This window comes from Microcebus murinus, chromosome 1 (assembly GCF_040939455.1).
Source record: "Microcebus murinus isolate Inina chromosome 1, M.murinus_Inina_mat1.0, whole genome shotgun sequence".
In the NCBI taxonomy this organism is placed as follows: domain Eukaryota; kingdom Metazoa; phylum Chordata; class Mammalia; order Primates; family Cheirogaleidae; genus Microcebus; species Microcebus murinus.
Window position 1 is genome coordinate 140,617,890 of NC_134104.1, and position 19,872 is coordinate 140,637,761.

Consider the following 19,872-nt stretch of genomic DNA (forward strand, 5'->3'; position numbering starts at 1 on the left):
CAGCAAATGCCCAGCGTGCCTCAAAGGGCCATCCCAGCTGCAGAGCTCCCTCTGGGGTCGCCAGAAGCCACTTGTGAAACTGCATCACAACCCGACTTCTCCCTCCGCCTCCCACGCACTGTCGTAGGTGTTGCTCTAGAGAGCACACCCAATAAACATCCTGCCTGGTAATCTCGGAGTCTGTTTCCCTGGGAACCTGACCTACAACAAAGACCAACGAATAGTGCCAGTACTGAAAAAAATCAAAAGGATTAGAAAAGCGAACACCCCTGCGATTATCATCCAAGGGGCAGAGTCTGGACCAGAGGCTCCCAGCCTTGTTGCAGAGGATGCTCACAGGCATGAAGCTGTCTGCAATACTGGGCACTACTTTGAAAACTTAACTCTGCATAAGAGTCATATAGAAAACTTATTAAAACAAACTGCTAAGCCCCAGCCTGAAGATTCTGATTCAGCAGGTCTGGGGTGGAGCCTGAGACTCTCTGCCATCTAGGGACCAGCGAGGCTTTGTGCCTTTCTCTTCTACTGCAGAGAGCGTTGTGTAACGCAAGTGCATGAGAATGAAGTTATTTTAGAAAAGTCTTTTTTGTCCAACCTAATTGGTAAGCCAATGAGGCACAAAATATGACAGTTTGCCTACGGCTAGTAATAAATTCCTTAGACACAGGGCACAAATGATGGAGCCCTCCTGGTGGTGGAGTTGACAGATGAGAGAGGCTGAGGATCAGGTCAGCCCTCGAAGACTTATTCATTAGTTCTCTGCACAGAATCTACATTTCAAAAGACATGGACTGCTCAGACAACTGAATTGATGTGGTCATTTTACTTTCCCCAATTTCTTATTAATCAGAGACAGCTGGCAGTCAACAGGTCCACCTGCTTTAGGGGATGCATAGGTTAAAACACATCCCTTCCCTTGAGACACAAAGAAGAATAAAACCACATCCCTTGCTGCAAAGCACACACCTTCTTTGTGGTCCTTCTGCTACCTCTAATGTGGTAGTGACTGTGCTCTCTTGTGTTTCTGAACTGCGTGCACCTCAGGAGCTGAGGCTGTGCCTCACTTGCCCTCGAGTCCCCAGCCAGAGCCAGGCATGGAGGCTCAACGAGCACTGGCCAAGTTGAGATGAACAAGTGTGACTTCCAGAAGCAAACTCTACAGGCTGAGGAAGCCCAGGGTTGGGAAGCCGGCCAGTGGGTTCAAGTGTGGACTGGGAGACTAGGTCTCTGTTCTAGCTCTGCCAGTGGACTCTTGGTCTGGATCAAGGGTCCTCAAACTTTTTAAACAGGGGCCAGTTCACTGTCCCTCAGACCGTTGGAAGGCCGGACTATAGTTTAAAAAAGAACTATGAACAAACTCCTATGCACACTGCACATATCTTATTTTGAAGTAAACAAACAAACAAACAGGCAAAAACACCCGCATGTGGCCCCCAGGCCATAGTTTGAGGACGCCTGGTCTGGATGTTCTCAGACCACCACAGGGCAGCACCACATGGAAACGGTGCACGCTCAAGCCTGCTCTGGCCACCTGAGGAGGTGTGAGGCAGAAAGGCCAAAGAAACGGTGAGACTTCTCACTCCTCAACTCCCCATGTTGTGAGAGAGGCACAGGAGAGCCTGGCTCCCGCAGGCGGCCACACGCAGGCGTGAAGGAGGAGGCACACCCCCTGCACAAGCGTGTGCACCTCTCCTCTGGGAAGCCGGCCTGAGGGACAGCCGCTAAGAAGGGAAGCTGAGACTGGCCCTCCCTCGCCTCCCTATAGAGACTGGGCAAAAAGGCAGGTGCAGAGAGGCCTGGCAGAACACAAGCGGGGCTGGCGTGGGGGTGGCCATGGGGCTTCAGGATGCAAGGGGTTGCCCAAAGGGCAGTGACTCTAGCTCACCACGGCCTGAGTTTGAATATTGGCTCTTCTTACCAGCTGAACAGGAAATGTGTGGACTTTTTTTTTTTGCACTCAGCTATTCTTACCTATAAAGTGGCGTTGATAATCCCTAGCCTAGATGAGACTGATATGAAGACTAAGTAAGAAAATAGAGGCAGAAAAGAGACTTCTATTGATTATGGCAGAGGCAGAGGCAGGGGAGAGAATTAAGGACAACTTCTATTTTCGGAGAAATGGTTTTTATATTATCTACATTTTTTTTTCCTAAGAAGAATATATTGTTTTAAGTAAAACAAGAAGATTTGAATTTATTTATTTATTTATTTATTTATTTATTTATTTATTTATTTATTTATTTATTCATACAGAGTCTTGCTTTGTTGCCCGGGCTAGAGTGCCAGGCGTCAGCTTGGCTCACAGCAGCCTCAAACTCCTGGGCTCAAGCAATCCTGCTGCCTCAGCATCCCGAGTAGCTGGGACTACAGGCATGCGCCACCATGCCCGGCTAATTTTTTCTATATATATATATTAGTTGGCCAATTAATTTCTATTTATAGTAGAGATGGGGTCTCGCTCTTGCTCAGGCTGGTTTCGAACTACTGACCTTGAGCAATCCGCCTGCCTCGGCCTCCCAGAGTGCTAGGATTACAGGTGTGAGCCACCGCGCCCGGCCGATTTTAAAAAATTGTTTCACGAACTGTTAACTTTCAAAAAATATCAGTCTTTATTCCTAGATGGGACGATCGGCCTCGATTTCATCAACGGCAGCTAGGTGGAATTCCCATCCACTGCGTGAAAGGTGCTACCATGTTTTAACTGTTTCCAGTGAGAAGACAGATATGCACAGAGGATTTAAAATGTCAATAACCAACCTTGGCACACTGTTATCTTTTAAACAGTGACATTTGAGTTTTGCAGTATCTTTATTTCTTGGCTCTAATAATAGTAATAAAATGGATAATGCTTGTAAGCAATGGCCCGTCCCAGCCTGCAAAGAAGATAGCAGTTCAAAGGGGAATCTTCACTAAGACCTGATAGCATCCAATTTTTCAGATCCTGAGACATTTAGGGCCAAACTATCCTCCAAAACTCAACAGTAGGGCAACCTAAATGATTCAGAGAGAAAAACGCAGATGTGGAGAGAGGTGAGGAATGAAACTTAGAGAAAAACCAACATGGCATAATTTGTCACAAAAAATCAGTGACGATGTAGAAAAATCTCCCATAATTTTTCCCACCAAAAAATTATATACACAGGAATGTAAAATGGTGCAGCTACTTTGGAAAACACCATGGCAGCTCCTCAAACTCTAAACACAGAGTTACCATTATGATCCAGCAATTCCACTCCTTGGTACACACACAAAAGAATTGAAACAGGAATCCAAATACTTGCACGTCAATGTCCATAGCAACATTACAGCCGAAAAGTGAAAACACCCCAAACGTCCATCAACTGATGAATGGATAAATATTGTCCATCTACACAATAGAATATTGTTCAGCAATAGAGCAGTGAAGTACTGATACATGCTTCACCATGGACAGACCTTGAAAACACTGGGCTAAATGAAAGAAGTCAGGCACGAAGACCATACACTGTATGGTTCCATCTATATAAAATGTCCAGAATAGGTAAATCCATAGGAATAAGGAATAGATTAGTGATTTCCAGGAGTCGGGTCAAAGCAGAGTGTAGAGTAACTGCTAGTGGGGATGGAGTTTCTCTTTGGGGTGATAAAACATTCTGGAATTTGATGGTGGCAATGGTTGCGCAACTTTGTGACTATACTAAAACCCATTAAATCATGCACTTTAAAATTGTGAATTTTATGATATGTAAATGATACATCGTATGCAACAAGATGTTAAAAAAAAAAAAAAAAAGACCACAGCAGAATATCTGAACAAAGAAGCCACATTCTTAGACCGCGACTGAAGCCTGCTCAACCAGCCTGGTTTAAAACAATAAGGCTCTAAATGCTCAAGTTATGATCCTTAAAAAAAAATTTTTTTTAATTATCTTTAAAAAATTATATAGGTAATTCTTATATATTAGAAAATTTAGAAGACAAAACAAAAATAGAAAATAAAAAACTGTCTATGGGCACATCCCCCCAAAATCAGTCAACAGAAACATTCTAGCATATGCCTTCTACAAACAGATGTTAAATTGCTCTTACCATTCCAATAGCCAAAATTGGTCCCACCCATAAACATGTACCTACAAGAAAACAAGAGAACACACAGTACTTTATCGTGAGCCCACAGCTACAGAAAGCTCCCTCCCCGCAGGCAACAAACACTCACAAGTTCACATTTGCCCCACGGTCAAGTATATCATAGAGGGAGGAAGCCACATCTTCAGATTTGACTGTCGAGTGAGGTGAGCCCCAATGGTCTAACCAGCCAGTATAGAATTCGGAATTGACCTAAAAAGAGAAAAGGATGTGGAGCTCAGGATAGACTTGCCACTTTCCAATGCTAGGGCTTCCCTGTCACACCCTCCACTGAGGGACAGGTGTCGGGGGAGTGGACATGCACCGCCTAACCCAGAGCCAGGGAACCCACGAGCACTCCCAATGACAGCCATGCTACACTCAGTCCTCCGGCTCTGACCTAAAGTGAGATCTCATCTTACACAACACAGGCTATCCTGAAAAGCTGTACCTACACCGAAATTTTGTTCACTGGTCCCCTGTTTAAATACAGTAGGAAAGTCTTACTGGGCAAAGGAATTGGACAGCAAAAAAATGTTTATAAAATAACCAGCTCCAAATCCACTCTTTGTGTAAATCTAGATTTTCAGCTCTCAGGTTGACTCAGAATGAGGTAGACCCAACCCGAGTAACTGTGCAAAGTGGTCCCAAACGCTTCATGTTTCTCTTGGGCATCACCCTGCCAAGCTCTTGGTCTCGAGGAGGAAAAAGAAACCTGGCCCTTCCTGTTTCAGGTTCCAGGAAATAGCTCCACCCAAAGTCTGTGAATGGAAGCTCCACACTGCTCACCCAGTGACTCAGAAGAGGTTGTTTTGTAAATAAGACTTGTACACAGGTGACGCGCTGCAAAGAGGGCGTAAGATAGAACCCCTTAAACGGGGCTGAGTAACAACAACAACAACAACTTCGGCTGGAGAAGGGAAGAGCAGAGCGAGCAGGTCTGAAAGATAATTTACAACTGCCCGGACCTCGCCACCATCTACACAGCATGCCACCGGGCCCCACAACTCAAAGGGTGGTCAGCAAACTGACGTCCTCAAAGCCACCTGGCTGCTTGTTGGAAATGCAGAATCCCGGGCCCCACCCAAGACCCAGCAGATCAAATTTTGCTGTGTTTACTTGAGGATGAACAAGATCCCCAAGTGATTCGTGAACACTTTAAAGGTGGAGAAGCTCTGTCACACACAGCTGTCAAGAAGCACAGACCTGAACTCAGATCCTGGCCCTGGCCACCCACCAGCTATAGGACCCTGGCAAGAGCCTCACTAGAAAAAGACACAATGTATGAGAGTTGCCCTGAAAACCAGATGAGGTCAGGATGCAAGAGCATGGAGCTTGGTGCATGACAGGCCATTCAAGCTGGTCCTCAGCCTGTCCCACTCCGGTGCGGGGCCTCAGTGTCAATAGCAGCATTGTTGCTGCAGTCACCCATGTGTCCAGAATGGCTCTGTCCCCACAATGCCATCACCTGCTGACCCAAGAGCCAGAAAAATCAAGGATCCACTCCACCCTCCTCCCTCGATAGCACGTAACCTCTCTCTGCCAACGGGTGCAATGAAATCGGTCCAAGCTAACAAAAGTCTCTCCACACCTCCCCCTCCATTCTTACCAAGGGTCCTTTGGGCTCACTCTTCCTCTGGATTTGGAAAGCAGCTGTGACGTTGTTGCCTGACAATTACAAGAGAGAAAAGAAAAGTCAATCATAGGAATGACAAGAAGTTGAATAACAAGAGCCTTTTATGGGACTTGAGTCTGGGCCCTGCTAGGGTCTGAATGTTGGGAGTCCTCCCAGAATTCCTATGTTGGAACCTAATACCTAATGTGACAGTGTTAAGAGGTGGGGCCTTTGGGAAATGATTAAGTCACGAGGGCTCCACGCTCATGAATGGCGTTAGTGCCCTTATAAAAGAGTATTCAAGAAAGCTCCCTGATTTTTTTCTTACTGATTTTCCTCAGTTCTATATAGATTCTAGTTATTAGCCCTTTATAGGATGTGTAGCATGCAAATATTTTCTCCTATTCTGTAGGTTGTCTATTCACTTCAGTGATAGTTTCTTTGCTGTGCAGAAGCTTTCTAATTTGATCAGGTCCCATTTATTTATTTTTGTCGTTGCTGTGATTGCTTTTGGGGTCTTCTTCGTAAATTCTTTGTCTAGGCCAATGTCTACGAGAGTTTCTTCAACATTGGAAAACTATTATGTAACTATAATAATTAAAAATAAAAAAATTTAAAAATAAAGTAACACGCAGATGCTATAGAAACATAATACGTGTTTTTTTGTTTTTGTTTTTTGAGACCGAGTCTTAACTCTGTTGCCTAGGCTAGAGTGCCGTGGCATCAGCCTAGCTCACAGCAACCTCTGCCTCCTGGGCTCAAGCGATCCTCCTGCCTCAGCCTCCCGAGTAGCTGGGACTACAGGCATGCTCCACCATGCCCGGCTAATTTTTTTTTATTTTTAGTAGAGACGGGTCTCGCTGTGGCTCAGGCTGGTCTCGAACTCCTGAGTTCAAGCGATCCTCCCACCTCTGCCTCCCAGAGTGCTAGGGTTACAGGTGTGAGCCACTGCACCCGGCCAGGATGCCTGTGTCTTATCTCGTCTCCTGTGTCTTCTATGGTCCCTTCCTCCTCTAAAAAGAAAAAGAATGTCTGTCTCCACGGATAAGCAGCAGGCTGCCTCACATCAGTGGAAGAGCAAGTATGAACAGTGTCCACGCCAACCAGAGAGGGGGACACCCTGGCCCCACGCTGCATGACCCAGTTCCCATGGCAGGTCTCCCAGTGTGGAAATGACATCAGCCAAGACCCTGCTAACCCTGCTCTGAGGCTGGCCTTTGGCTTCTTTGTCAGTCCAGCTTTCAGGAGAGAATGTGCTGATCAAGACAGACCAGAACCTCATTTACTTCACAGCTATGTTTCTCACTATTAAGCATTAGGTGGCATTCAGATCTTTTTTTTTTTTTTTTTTTTTTGAGACAGTCTCACTCTGTTGCCCGCGATAGAGTGCCGTGGCATCAGCCTAGCTCACAGCAACTTCAAACTCCTGGGCTCAACCGATCCTCCTGCCTTAGCCTCCCAAGTAGCTGGGACTACAGGCATGCGCCACCATGCCCGGCTAATTTTTTCTATATATTTTTAGTTGGCCAATTAATTTCTTTCTATTTTTAGTAGAGACGGGGGTCTCGCTCTTGCTCAGGCTGGTTTCAAACTCCTGACCTGGAGCAATCCACCCGCCTCAGCCTCCCAGAGTGCTAGGATTACAGGCGCCTGGCCTCAGATCTTTACACATTGTTCTCATGAGACCACACCCCTCTCCAAGCCATGCCCGTCTCCCACACAAATGAATGAATCCGGCAAAAGCCTCAGGCTGCAGGGCCCACCCACCCTGGGCACACTGGCCTTGCAATGGTCTGTTCTCCAACCCCAGTGGTGACGGTCACACTGTCACCTCATGCAGATAATGCTTACAACACATTCATAATAACTTTCGATTTGTTCCTCCCAACAGAAAAATAGTGTGCTTTTTCATCGCTGTGATGGGAAGTGTGCCAGAGCTGAAGGAAACCAGCATGCCACTTCCTCTGCGGCTCTTTGCAGATGAGCTCTGTCATCACCTCACGCTCTGAGCAAGGCGCATGTTTCTAGAAACAATTCACTTAAGGTCACGTCTTATCTTCTCTTTTTTGATAACATAGGAGAACCTCTTTAAAAACGTAGGCTGGGCACGGGGTCTCACGCCTGTAATCCTAGCACTCTGGGAGGCTGAGGCGGGTAGATCGCTCAAAGTCAGGAGTTCGAAACCAGCCTGAGCAAGAGCGAGACCCCCGTCTCTACTAAAAATAGAAAGAAATGAGCTGGACAACTAAAAATATATAGAAAAAATCAGCCGGGCATGGTGGTGCATGCCTGTGGTCCCAGCTACTCGGGAGGCTGAGGCAGGGGATTGCTTGAGCCCAGGAGTTTGAGGTTGCTGTGAGCTAGGCTGATGCCACGGCACTCTAGCCCAGACAATGGTGATACTCTGTCTCACAAAAAAAAAAAAAAAAGGTGATATGTGCATGGAGTGTCTCATGCCTCAGAGGGAAGGGCAGCAGAATCTTTATGCTATTTGGGAGACTAATCTTTTTTTGGTAGCTTTTTATTTTGAAATAATTTCTAACTTATAAAAAGTTGTAAGAATAGTACAAAGAACCCTCACATTCCCCTCACCTAGAATCCCCAGCTGTTCGCATTTTACTAGATTTGCTCTATCAGCTTCTCTCTCCATGTAAAAATAGACAGTTTTTTCTGAGCCATTCGAGAATAATTTGTGGACATGTTGGCCCTTTGCCCCTAAGTACTCCGGTGTTTATCCCCTAGAAACACATAATGCAATGATAAAATTTCAACAATTATAAAAATTTAAACCCAAAACAATCCCAAATTCAGAAAATTACATTGATACGATTTTCTAATCTACAGATTTTATTCAAAGAGTGCAATTATCTTAATAATATCCTTCATAGCAAAAGAAAAAAAAAATCCAGTCTGGGATCCTATTTGGGATCACATGTTGTAATTAGCTGTCACATCCCCTGTGAAAGCTGCTCTCAATCCACATGAAGACTGTCTTAACATTTCTTATGGCCAGAAGCACCCTGGCCACACTCCGAACCCATCTAGAACGTTCATTGCAGACCCTCCATAGCTTACACCTGTGGTCCTCCAACTTTTTAAACAGGGGGCCAGCTCATTGTCCCTCAGACCGTTGGAGGGCCGGACTATAGTTTAAAAAAAACTATGAACAAATTCCTATGCCCACTGCACATATCTTATTTTGAAGTAAAAAGACAAACGGGCAAACACACCCACATGTCGCCCACGGGCCGTAGTTTGAGGACGCCTGGCTCACGCAGTATTCATGAGTCTGGCAAGACAGTTTTTGTAGCATCTGCCAAACCACCTTCAGCCCCGTTGAGAGTTATGCAGAAAAATAACAGACGTATAAGGTAGATTTCCAGCTAGTGGTTGACTTCAAAGTTGGCTATGGCCAGGACATGGCCCCCAGTGTCCTGCCAAGATCAGAGGGCAGGGAGAGCAGAGAAGAGTGGAGAAGCCTGACCCAGACACAGGGCCTCAAAGGCAACTGCCTCAGGGAAGAGCGTCTCAGAGCTGGGACTGCCCACCTGTGTCCTCACCCTGGGTGGGCCGGCCCTGTGCTCCAGGTCCCAGGCTAACTCCACCAGTGCGTAAGTGCAGTGACCTGGAAGCTCTTGTCCTGCAGATAACCCTCTGCTACTGCGAGACTCGGCTGTTCTATTTTACCTATCACTTGATAAAAGAAAACCTGAGAAATCTCATTCAATCTGCCCACAACACCTAAATCAACAGCTGCCCAGAGTAATCGACTGAGTAAAAAAGGTGATTTTAAACTGCATTTGCGGTCACTGCAGACACCAACCTGTTCCGAAGTCCACTGTGCTGTAGAGGCCCTGCAGGCCCCCGCACTGCAGAAATCTTTCCTGTGCCCCGTCCGTGGTGAACAGAACCACGTCGTCACCCAGGTAGTAGCGGAAGCGCTTCAGCAGGAAACGCAGGTAGTTATGATCGCAGGCAATGTAGCTGCCATATTCATTTTCAACCTGCAAATGAGAAAAGAGGAGGCTGAGGCAGGAGCATCGCTTGAGCCCAGGAGTTCAAGGTTGCAGTGAGCTCTGGTGCAGCCACTGCACTCCAGCCCCGGCAACTGAGTGAGACCCTGTCTCAGAAAAAAGAAAAGAGAAGGGAAAAATTAGGAGATCCCAACATAGCCATTCTAATGTAAGCTTTTGTTTAGGGAAAATATCTGAGCTTCATGATTGCCAGAAAAATCTCCTTCGCTTAGACTGCAAAACTCATTTCTCTAAAAAAGCAGCTCAGCACAAAAGCTTACCTTCTACTAACCCTTCCCTACCACCCAGAAATAAGAAAAAGAAAATACACCAAAGTAGTTTTTGGTTTGTAGTAATATTCTCCCTTATAGTAGATATTTTATTTTTTTCTTTTTTTGTTGTTGTTTTATTTATTTTTCTGGCACTGATTGATCTTGCATATAGTAGATATTTTAAACATTATATGAATAATACCTTCCAATGGTAAAAATATTGGCAAATGGAGAAAAATGAAAAGAAAATGGAAAAGGGATCTGTTAATTCTATTGCCCAGAGATAATCAATGAAAGCATTTTAATATATAGCTTTCCAGATTTACACAGACGCACACATACGCTAAATATACACAATAAGTGTCTCCTTCCCCAAAACTGGTATCATATTATATGTATCGGTTGTCACACTGCTTTTTTCTTTTAACACATTATGCAAAATCTCCACGACGATAAGAAGGTGTATGCTGGGCGTGGAATTCTTGCACCATTGTTCATTGGACATCTTGCTGTCAGACACACAGGCTCTTTCCCGTCTTGTGCTCCGTCACCAATGCTGAGTCTGTGCTAAAGCAGGGGTCCCCAGCCTAGGGTGAGCTGCATAATTATTTCATTATTTGTTACAATGTAATAATAATAGAAATAAAGTTCACAATAACTGTAATGCTCTCGAATCATCCCAAAACCATCTCTAACTGTCTCCTGCCCCGGGTCTGTGGAAAAACTGTCTTCCATGAAAACGGTCCCTGGTGCCAAAAAGCTTGGGGACCGCTGTGCTGAAGAATGTCAGTGGTTCTCAAAACCAGGAGCTATTTTGCCCCCCAGGGGGCATTTGGCAATGTTTGGAAACATTTTGGTCTGTCACATGGAGGGGGTGCTAATGGCATCAGTGGGTAGCGGTGGCAGCAGGGAGATGCTGCTGAATGTCCTACGGTGGCAGGACAGCCCACGGCAAGGAAAAGCCAGGTGCAGCGTGGCTGCAGCGTGGAGGGTGGGAAGCCCAGCGCTGAAGCACATACGAACTGGGTAGCACCTCCCAGGGGTGAAAATTGATTCTTATGGGATAAAAACATCTTATTCTTTTTACATATAAAACACAGGTGCACTTACTGTATATAAAGGTATACATTTTTAAAAAAAAGGCCGGGCATGGTGGCGCATGCCTGTAGTCCCAGCTACTCTGGAGGCTGAGGCAGGAGGGTTTCTCGAGCCCAGGAGTTTGAATTCAGCTTGGGCAACAGAGCAAGGTCCTGTCTCTAAAACTAAACAAATAAAAACAGCAACAACAGATATACAATATCGCAGGTATTACAATTTCATGGTGGGGAGGGGGAGGTAATTAGAAAATGATGTCTAAAAAGGCTCCTTAGTGGGCAACAATGAAAAAAAAAATGGTTAACATTGCACTCAAGCAATAAAACAAATGAACTTCAGCTCTACCCAATACGCCAAAGAATCTAAGAAACATAATGTCGAGTGAAAGAAGCGTGATGCCAAAAAACACATACAGTACAATCCTCCTTGGAGAAAATTCAAAAACAGTAAAAAACCAAACTATAAAGTCTGAGTGACCACATAGGTGGTAAAAGTACAAACAAAAGCAAAGGCCTGATGGCTATAAAAGTCAAGACAGTGGGAGGGAACGAGGTATGATCAAGAAGGTCACCTGGGAAGCTTCTAGGGTACTGGCCACGAGCTGTCTCCCATCTTCGAAGAGTGGTTATGTGGGTGTTCACATTATAACGGTTCGCTATACAGCACATTTATGTATGCATGCCAATTTTTTATAATTTCAAAAATTTTTTGAAAACCCAACCAGAAAATGTCAACTTGCACATAATACAAATCGAATTGTTGTCCTCCTAGGCATACATGGTCTTCAAACACAAGCACGAGACACTGTGAGCACCCAGAACAGAGGTGCTTAGCTTGAGGGTAGCTGGGCGAGATGGTTAAGGAGGTGTTCCCAGAGAGGAAGGAAAGGCTCCAAGCTGGGGACGGAGAATGGGGAGAGGGCATTCCTGCAAGAGGCAGCCTGTTTGTGAAACCACCAGTAGCTTGATTTTGCCTGTGTGCAGAGTTGGAGAGCAGGAAAGGAATGGTGAGTGGTGGGAATAAACTATATGCCACCATCATTATTTGCATAGTCCTGCTGCCTCCCAAACAGCTTCGTGAGTGATTGTTCTCTCAGACAGGATCCTTCTGGCAATACTTTCCTATTTAGGGTTCAAGAAGCAAGACAGACTGTAGCAAGCATGCCCAGTACCGAGGTCTTCACTGGTCACGAAGGCATCCTGAACAAGGAGGTATCTGCTGCTCACATGGAGTAGAAAACTCCCACTGGTAAGTTTCACAAAAGTTCCCTTTGAAATAATTTAGATGAATGCTAAAAAAAAAAAAGCTTTGCAAATACTGGCAAGGTTCTTTTTCCTCATTCTCTCCCTGCTCCTTCGTTTTTAGAGACAGGGTCTCACTCTGTTGCTCAGACTGGCGTGCAGTGGCACACTCATAGCTCACTGCAGCCTTGAACTCCTGGGCTCAGGTGAAGTGGATCCTCCTGCCTCAGCCTCCCAAAAAACTACAGATGAGGACCACCATCCCCGGCTAATGTTTTTAATTTTTTGTCGAGATGGGGTCTCACTATGTTGCCCAGGCTGGTCTCTTAAACTGGCCTCAAGTAATCCTCCCACCTCAGCCTCCCAAGCGCTGGGAGTACAGGCATGAGCCACTGTGCCCAGCCTCCCCTCTTTTAGTAAATGCTACTTAAATGGCTGTGTCTCCCTTTATCATTTATTTGGCTGCCAAGAAGTTCAGAGCTGAATCCAAGGGTCAGCTCTAGCCACTAAGCAGGCCCAGAACCTCTGTGCCTCATGTCCTTTACTGCCCACCCGCATTTCCCAAATCCAACCTCGGTTTTCTTCCCTACAACCCCACTGGTTCAAGTCTTATTTATCCCTTATCATCATTATATCACTTACGTTAACATAAACAGGCTTATAAAAAATGCATACAGATAATTTGGTTAGGTTTTGAGAGCGAGAAAAGCACATTGGCAAGGCACCTTAAAGTGGTGGCCGTGGGTGCAGGAGGCTGAGGCCCAATTGTCCACATGCAAATCTGGGCTCCGCCACTCCCACCTGTGGGACTCCACCTGTAAAGTGTCCCTACCTCGCTGGGTTGTTATGGGGAGCAACTGAGTCAATACATGACTAGAGCTCTGCATAGCACCCGGCATCTGGCAAGTGCTCAAAAAGCTAGCGACTAAGCTCAAGTTATATGGTATTGCCAATTAGGGAAGAAAAAGAGGTTTGTGAAAGCTTGGGGTGGGGGAAACACACACACAGAAAAGGGCTTGAAAGACCATAGAAAGAGTCACAGTGAGGTTCAGAGGAACCTTGCGTTTTCCAAAGCAGGAGTCAGCACAAACTTTTTCAATAAAGGGCCAGAGAATAAATATTTAGGCTTTGCAGCCATAAGGGTCTCCATCTCCACTACTCCCCTCTGCCATTGTAGTGCAAAAGCAGCCAGAGTCAATATATAAACGAATAGTGCGGCTATTCCAATATACCTTTATTTACAAAAAGAGGAAGAGGGCGGCCACAGTTTATAGGTCTTTTCTAGAGTAATTATCCATCCTATAAACTCCTTAAGCACCATAGCCTCTTAAAGTTGTTGATCTTGCAAACAACAGGTATAAGCAGCCTCACTACCTCATGATGAATACTCCACTAATTGGATGAAGCACCATTGTGGGTGGCTCCTAATGAGTTTCATCTTGTATATGATCGGTGGGTGCTTGAGGCTTTACCCACGTTAGGTGCAAGCTGAGATAAACCTCCACGCCTGCAAACCACCACAGGTGACCCTGGCTCCGCTGATCCCTCCAGAAGATAAACACTTGCAGATCCGGCTGAATCATAAGGATGAATGAAGGTCAGGCTGCATCTCTAAGACAACAGCATTGAGGGCCCTGACTGTCCTCAGGCAGGAACTGGAACCTTCTGGTCTGACTCATTTTTGCCCTGGCTGCACACCCAGAGCTCCTCTGTGGCCTCCTCAAACTCTCTGGACACCCAGAGAGAACACCATCATGAATTGAGAAAAGCCGTAATTTTCTACCCCTCGACATGAGTTAAGACAGAGATAGAAATCAGCTTTTACAGATATCTTTACACACAGAAACACTGTCTACAAGTCCCCCAGTTCTTTCTTATCAAGCCCATCCTCTATTCAATTCCAGCCCATTTGGTGGGTGTGTGACACGACTCGGGCTTGTGGGGAGCCAGAGAGACTAGGGATGCCGCGGGTCCGGGGTGTAACAAGGTAAGCCGCCGTGTGCTTCCCCGGAGCAGGCACCAAGCCAGGGCTCTGCGAGTCCAGCTTCTGGACAGCCGGAGCTTGCATGTGAGCTGCGCCTCAAAAGACAAGTAGGGCAACCGTGAGCGATGATGCACAAAGAGCTCTTACTGATATGAAAAATTGCTTACGACATAAAAATGAAGTGAAAAAAGCCACACAGAAAATAGGTCATGCAGAATGAACTCACTCTGTAACAAGGAAGGGAAAAAAAAAAAAAAAGCCTAGTAAAATATTCAAGAAAACTCCCAAAACGTGAAGAGCTCAGTTTCTGGCTCTTGAGGTTTGACTGACAATTAAATTTTTTCTGCTTTCTTGTTTTTCTGTTTCATTTAGTAAACAAGGGGCAAAAAAAAAAAAAAATGAAGAGATGGGGGCTTCAAGCAGGTGGAGTGGGAGGGACAGAAAAGGAAAAGGAGGAGGAGGAGGAAGGGAAGCAGAGAAGAGGAGGAGGGGAGAGGAAGAGGAGGGGGATGAGGGGGAGAGGAGGAGGAGGAGAGGAGGGGAGAGGGAGGGGAGGAGAGGGGGGAAGGAGAGGAGGAGGGGAGAAAAAGGGGAGGGGAGGGGAGGGGAGGAGGGGGAGAGGGGGGAGGCGAGAGTAAGGGGGAAGGGAGGGGAGAGAGGAGGGGAGCAGAGGGGGAGAGGGAAAGGAGGTGGGAGGAGGAGGAAGGGGGGGGAGGAGGAGGGAGAGGAGGGGGGCAGCGTCACCTATCAGGATCCAGAGTCAGTTAAAGCCTTCTGAAGTTGCCAGGGACTGACATGAGAAGAAACATCTCCAAGACAGTTGACTTCACTACCCTCTGCAGACTTGATTACGTCTTTTGTGGCATTTCCACAACCAAGAGGTGCAGAGAAGTTGTGAGCAGAAATTGAAAGTGATTCAAGGAGAAGCAGAGGCTGAAAAAAGAGGCCTGCTAAGAAGAGGGCTCGCACCTGAGATCAGAAGGAAGGAAGGACACAGGCACGCAGAGCAGAGGCGCACCCACGTTTCAGACTTGGCATCTTCACGCAAGAAAACGTGGCCCCTATCAGCTCAACCAGAGCAGACTCAGGACGGGTAAAGGAGGAAGGGGCTTTGAGGGGCTACGTGTACAACCTCTGTGAGCAGCAACCCGCCTCTCTCAAGACGACACCTCCTCCCACCATGCAGCTCAGAAGGGACACTCAGCACCTCAGTCCCCCGAAGCTGAGCGGCAAAATAGGGGCCGAGCTCCCACCCCGCGACCCGCCCCTACAACCTGTCCATAGTCCTGTTCCTAAGAAGGAAACCGGGCCCAAGGGAGTGCCACACTGCAACCCCAGGGAATCACCAGAATGCCGCCAGTTTTACACAACTTTATTTATTCTTTTCAGTAAGAACAGCCTTGGTAAACGTCCAATGAACATGGTCTTATGTTTTACTTCAGTAATTTTACAAACACCAAAAACCACAAAGTTCAAGGATCCCGAATTTTCACACGGAGCATATGTGAAAAACATGATGTAGCCCACAGCGTATCAGTCTTTGCAGAACCAAGAACACATGGAGGAAGGAGAGTGGGGCAGGAAGTAGGAGAGAACACTTAATGGCCCCAACCCACCACATCCTTTCCCACTCCGGGGTTGCCTGGCGGCCCAGGCAGCGCAGGTACCAAAGCGCTTCCGTCCATGCTGCCTCCCTGCAGCCAGAAGGCAGTATCCCAAGAGAGACAGAGACAGACTCTGGCATCAGTGGAACGAGGGTGCAATATTGACTCTGCCACCAGCCAGCGAGGTGACCTTGGCCAAGTCACTTAGCCTTTTTGAACTTCTTCATTTTTTTTTTTTTTTTTTTTTTTTTTTGAGTCTCGCTTTGTTGTCCAGGCTAGAGTGAGTGCCGTGGCGTCAGCCTAGCTCACAGCAACCTCAAACTCCTGGGCTTGAGTGATCCTTCTGCCTCAGCCTCCCAAGTAGCTGGGACTACAGGCATGCGCCACCATGCCCGGCTAATTTTTTATATATATATATCAGTTGGCCAATTAATTTCTTTCTATTTATAGTAGAGACGGGGGTCTCGCTCTTGCTCAGGCTGGTTTTGAACTCCTGACCTTGAGCAATCCGCCCACCTCGGCCTCCCAAGAGCTAGGATTACAGGCGTGAGCCACAGCGCCCGGCCTGAACTTCTTCATTTAAATGAGAGGGTGGTTGGAAGAACTGAATAGCATTTGTAGGGCAGGCACTCAAAAATGGTAATGCCTTCCCCAAATGCACTTACAAGCACCACCTGTGGCATTGCCTCTTAGAGAAACAGACCTGTGAGGCTCCTGTCTGCATCACTCCTACCGTGTTTCCCCGAAAATAAGACCTACCCATAAAATAAGCCCTAGCAGGATCTCTAATCATTTGCGCAATAGACGCCCTACCCCGAATATAAGGCCTAGTGATGGGCGTGGCTACGCAGCTCATCTGCACAACCCATGCATTTCATGGGGAGCGGTAAAGAAGACGAGCAGCCCTTCTCATCTGCCCCATGAGAGCTCTGTTGCTCCACATGAGAGATTGGGGCCAATGGTTCTAAAGGAAATAGAGTCACGAGAAATTCAGGATGAAATTCGGGGTTTGGAGAGTTAGGATGATGTTCCAGAAGAAGATGACTTAACTATATTTGAATCAATGTAGATTGTTGTACCGTACTTTAAAAAATAACACATCCCCTGAAAATAAACCCTAGGGTGTCTTCTTAAGGAAAAATAAATATAAGACCCTGTCTTATTTTTGGGGAAACATGATATCACTTACATAATGTAGATGGAAACTGCCCTCCCTCCGCCTGCCTATGCTCGACTCCAGGCTTACCTGCACGGTTATAATCGGCCCTCCATTCTGATAAAGGAGACGCTTCATTTTGGGCAGAAGAACTCCCAACCACTTGTCCACAGCTGCAAGGTAATCTGAAAAATGAGAGGTTTAACACCGTCACAGACCTTTTAGTACAAAGAGGCACCAACCCAACCACATCACACTGGGATCAAGATCTACGGACTCAACAACTACTTTCCAAAGTGGGGCAGCCACACACGACAGAAGTCTGATAAACGTCTTGCAAAGTCGTTGTCTCCTCAGCTGACCCAGTATGCGGGCAAGGACCAGCATGCCTGGCATCTGTCCGCTATGGTAATATCTGTCTCCTCCAAAACTCATGCTGAAACTTAACACCCAACACAGCAATGTTGAGAGGGAGGGCCTTTAAGAGGTGATTGGGTCATGAGAGTGGAGTGGATTAATCCACTCGTGGTGAATGGATCAGTGGGTTATCACAGGAATGGGACGGGAGGCTTTATAAGAGGAAGAAGAGAGGCCTGAGCTAGCACACTCAGGACTCTGCAGAGAGTCTCCACCAGCAAGCGGCTCCCATCAGATGCAGCCCCTTAACCGTGGACTTCTCAGCCTCCATAACTGTAAGAAATAAGTTCCTTTTCTTTATAAATCACCCAATTTCAGGTATTCCGTTATAAGCCATTGACCTCACCACAGGACACAAAGCCTGGAGCACAGGAGGCATCCAAGCAATGTCTGTTGAACAAAGAAAAGACTGAAGATCGTGTCCTTCCATCAGTCCCAGTAGGGCTTTTTTCTTTTTAAAATTAAGTTACAATGAATTACATATATTGCCAAATGGGAATAATAAAAGTACATTATATAAAATTGCCCTAAGGATTAAATGAGATAATACATGTGAAAACACTAATAATATACTAAGAGTATAAGATGTGAAGGTCACAGAGTAAGAAGGAAATATAGTGTGTAGTACACTAGCCTTTTATGCAGGAAACTTAACCAATGTTAGCTGCTGCTACAATCATCTTCACTACCTTCCCCACTTCTACCACCACTGCCACTCCCAAGAGAAACTGAAGTCTTCAGAAGACAGAAATGCAGTTAAACAAGACCTTCCGACTGATGAGAGTTTACTAGCTGAAATACTCTCTAGTGATTCAAAAAGACAAGGGAAAAAACTGTCGTTCACACACATCACTCTGTGAAAGCAGACAAAGAAGTAGAAGGGCACTGCAGCCACCAAGCACTCCAGCGACACACTATCCCAGACGCTGTGTCCGCCATTCCGACTAGCTAGGTGCTAGCACGGGCGTGTGACACGCTAAGTATGTAGGAAGAGAATGCACCGAAGTCAGCCGGTCAACCACAGACGGGGCTCGATGCCAATTCAAAGAGCTACCAGTTTATCGGCAAGATCTGGTCAAGGAGTTCAAGAAAACCTTATTTCCTACTGGTTTCATGTCTGGTGCTACGCAGTGGACGGTGACTAACACTCAGACTTTCACTAATCTTTCAGAAGCATTCGTACAGAAGTACTCCAACCTTCAAAATACCTGACCCTCTTGGTGTAAACTGTCTAAGCCAGGGGTCCTCAAACTTTTTAAACAGGGGGCCAGCTCACTGTCCCTCAGACCGTTGGAGGGCCAGACTATAGTTTAAAAAAAGCTATGAGCAAATTCCTATGCACACTGCACATAACTTATCTTGAAGTAAAAAAAAAAAAAAAAAAAAAAACAAGCGGGCTGTAGTTTGAGGACGCCTGGCTAAGCTTTTGTAGATTCTCTCAAGACATCTGTTAACAGCTTACCTGGGTCAGAGGAGCGAAGAACAATAGATTCCTTCTCTAACAGCCAGGCAGGCAATCCTCCCTAGGACGGAAGGGAAAATAGGCCATCATAACGTCCATTTCACGAAAGGAGCTCAGGGGAGACAGAAATGACTATTAGCAGTGATGGAAACGAAGAAAAAGCTTCAGGGAAAATGGGTATTTGAGCTGGGCTTCTGCATTAGTAACTTTCAGAGAAATTAGAGATTGTAATGTAGTAAAACTAGATCGTTCTGCATGAATGCAATGATTTGGGAAGCTTTTTATATAGATTATTCCCCTTAATTTCACAACTACCCTGTGAGGTACACAGAGCAGACCCCATTCACTGTCTCGTACAGACGAGGAAACAATTATGTGGTGACCTTCAGGAGGAGAGCACCTGTTCCCCTCTGCCTGGGCACCTTGCTCAGGTAGCAGACACCTGTGCTGGGGACAGTCACAGGCTCTCTGTTATCTGGAATTAGAGCTTCTGTAAATTGTTTTAACTCCCTCCGCCCCAGAGCCCCTGCCCACCAGCCCACCCGTGCACGCTCACCAGGTAGGCGGAGCCCCGCCGGGCCACACTCACCATGTCCCACTCCGCGCAGATGTAGGGCCCAGGCCTCAGGATAACCAGCAGGCCCACGTCCTGAGCCAGCTGAATGAAGTGTTCCACGTCATGGTCCCCAGCAAACTGGTACTTCTCCGGCTGGGGCTCGTGAAAGTTCCAGGGCACATACCTGCAAGACACCCACAGCCCCTCCGTGGACACCGGGCAAAGTCAAGAAGAAGGGGCCTCCTTAGCACTGTTGCTAACACACAGAGAAGAGGGAGGAGTGGGAAGAGGCTTGTTGAGAAAAATTATCCAGGCACCTCAGTCTCGCCTGCTACTTCTCCACCCCGCCCTTC

General features: G+C 46.5%; 1 protein-coding gene across 1 annotated transcript in view; it reads right to left on the reverse strand.

Moving 5' to 3' along the window:
* GLB1 (galactosidase beta 1) overlaps positions 1-19,872 on the reverse strand; it is a 100,051-nt gene that overhangs the window by 48,636 nt on the left and 31,543 nt on the right. The window contains exons 3-9 of the mRNA XM_076006008.1: positions 19,553-19,703; positions 18,964-19,024; positions 17,175-17,269; positions 9,543-9,723; positions 5,714-5,772; positions 4,196-4,317; positions 4,069-4,109 (exon numbers count right to left, since the gene is read on the reverse strand). Coding sequence (XP_075862123.1) covers positions 4,069-4,109; positions 4,196-4,317; positions 5,714-5,772; positions 9,543-9,723; positions 17,175-17,269; positions 18,964-19,024; positions 19,553-19,703 — 710 coding nt within the window. The remainder of the gene's footprint in view (positions 1-4,068; positions 4,110-4,195; positions 4,318-5,713; positions 5,773-9,542; positions 9,724-17,174; positions 17,270-18,963; positions 19,025-19,552; positions 19,704-19,872) is intronic.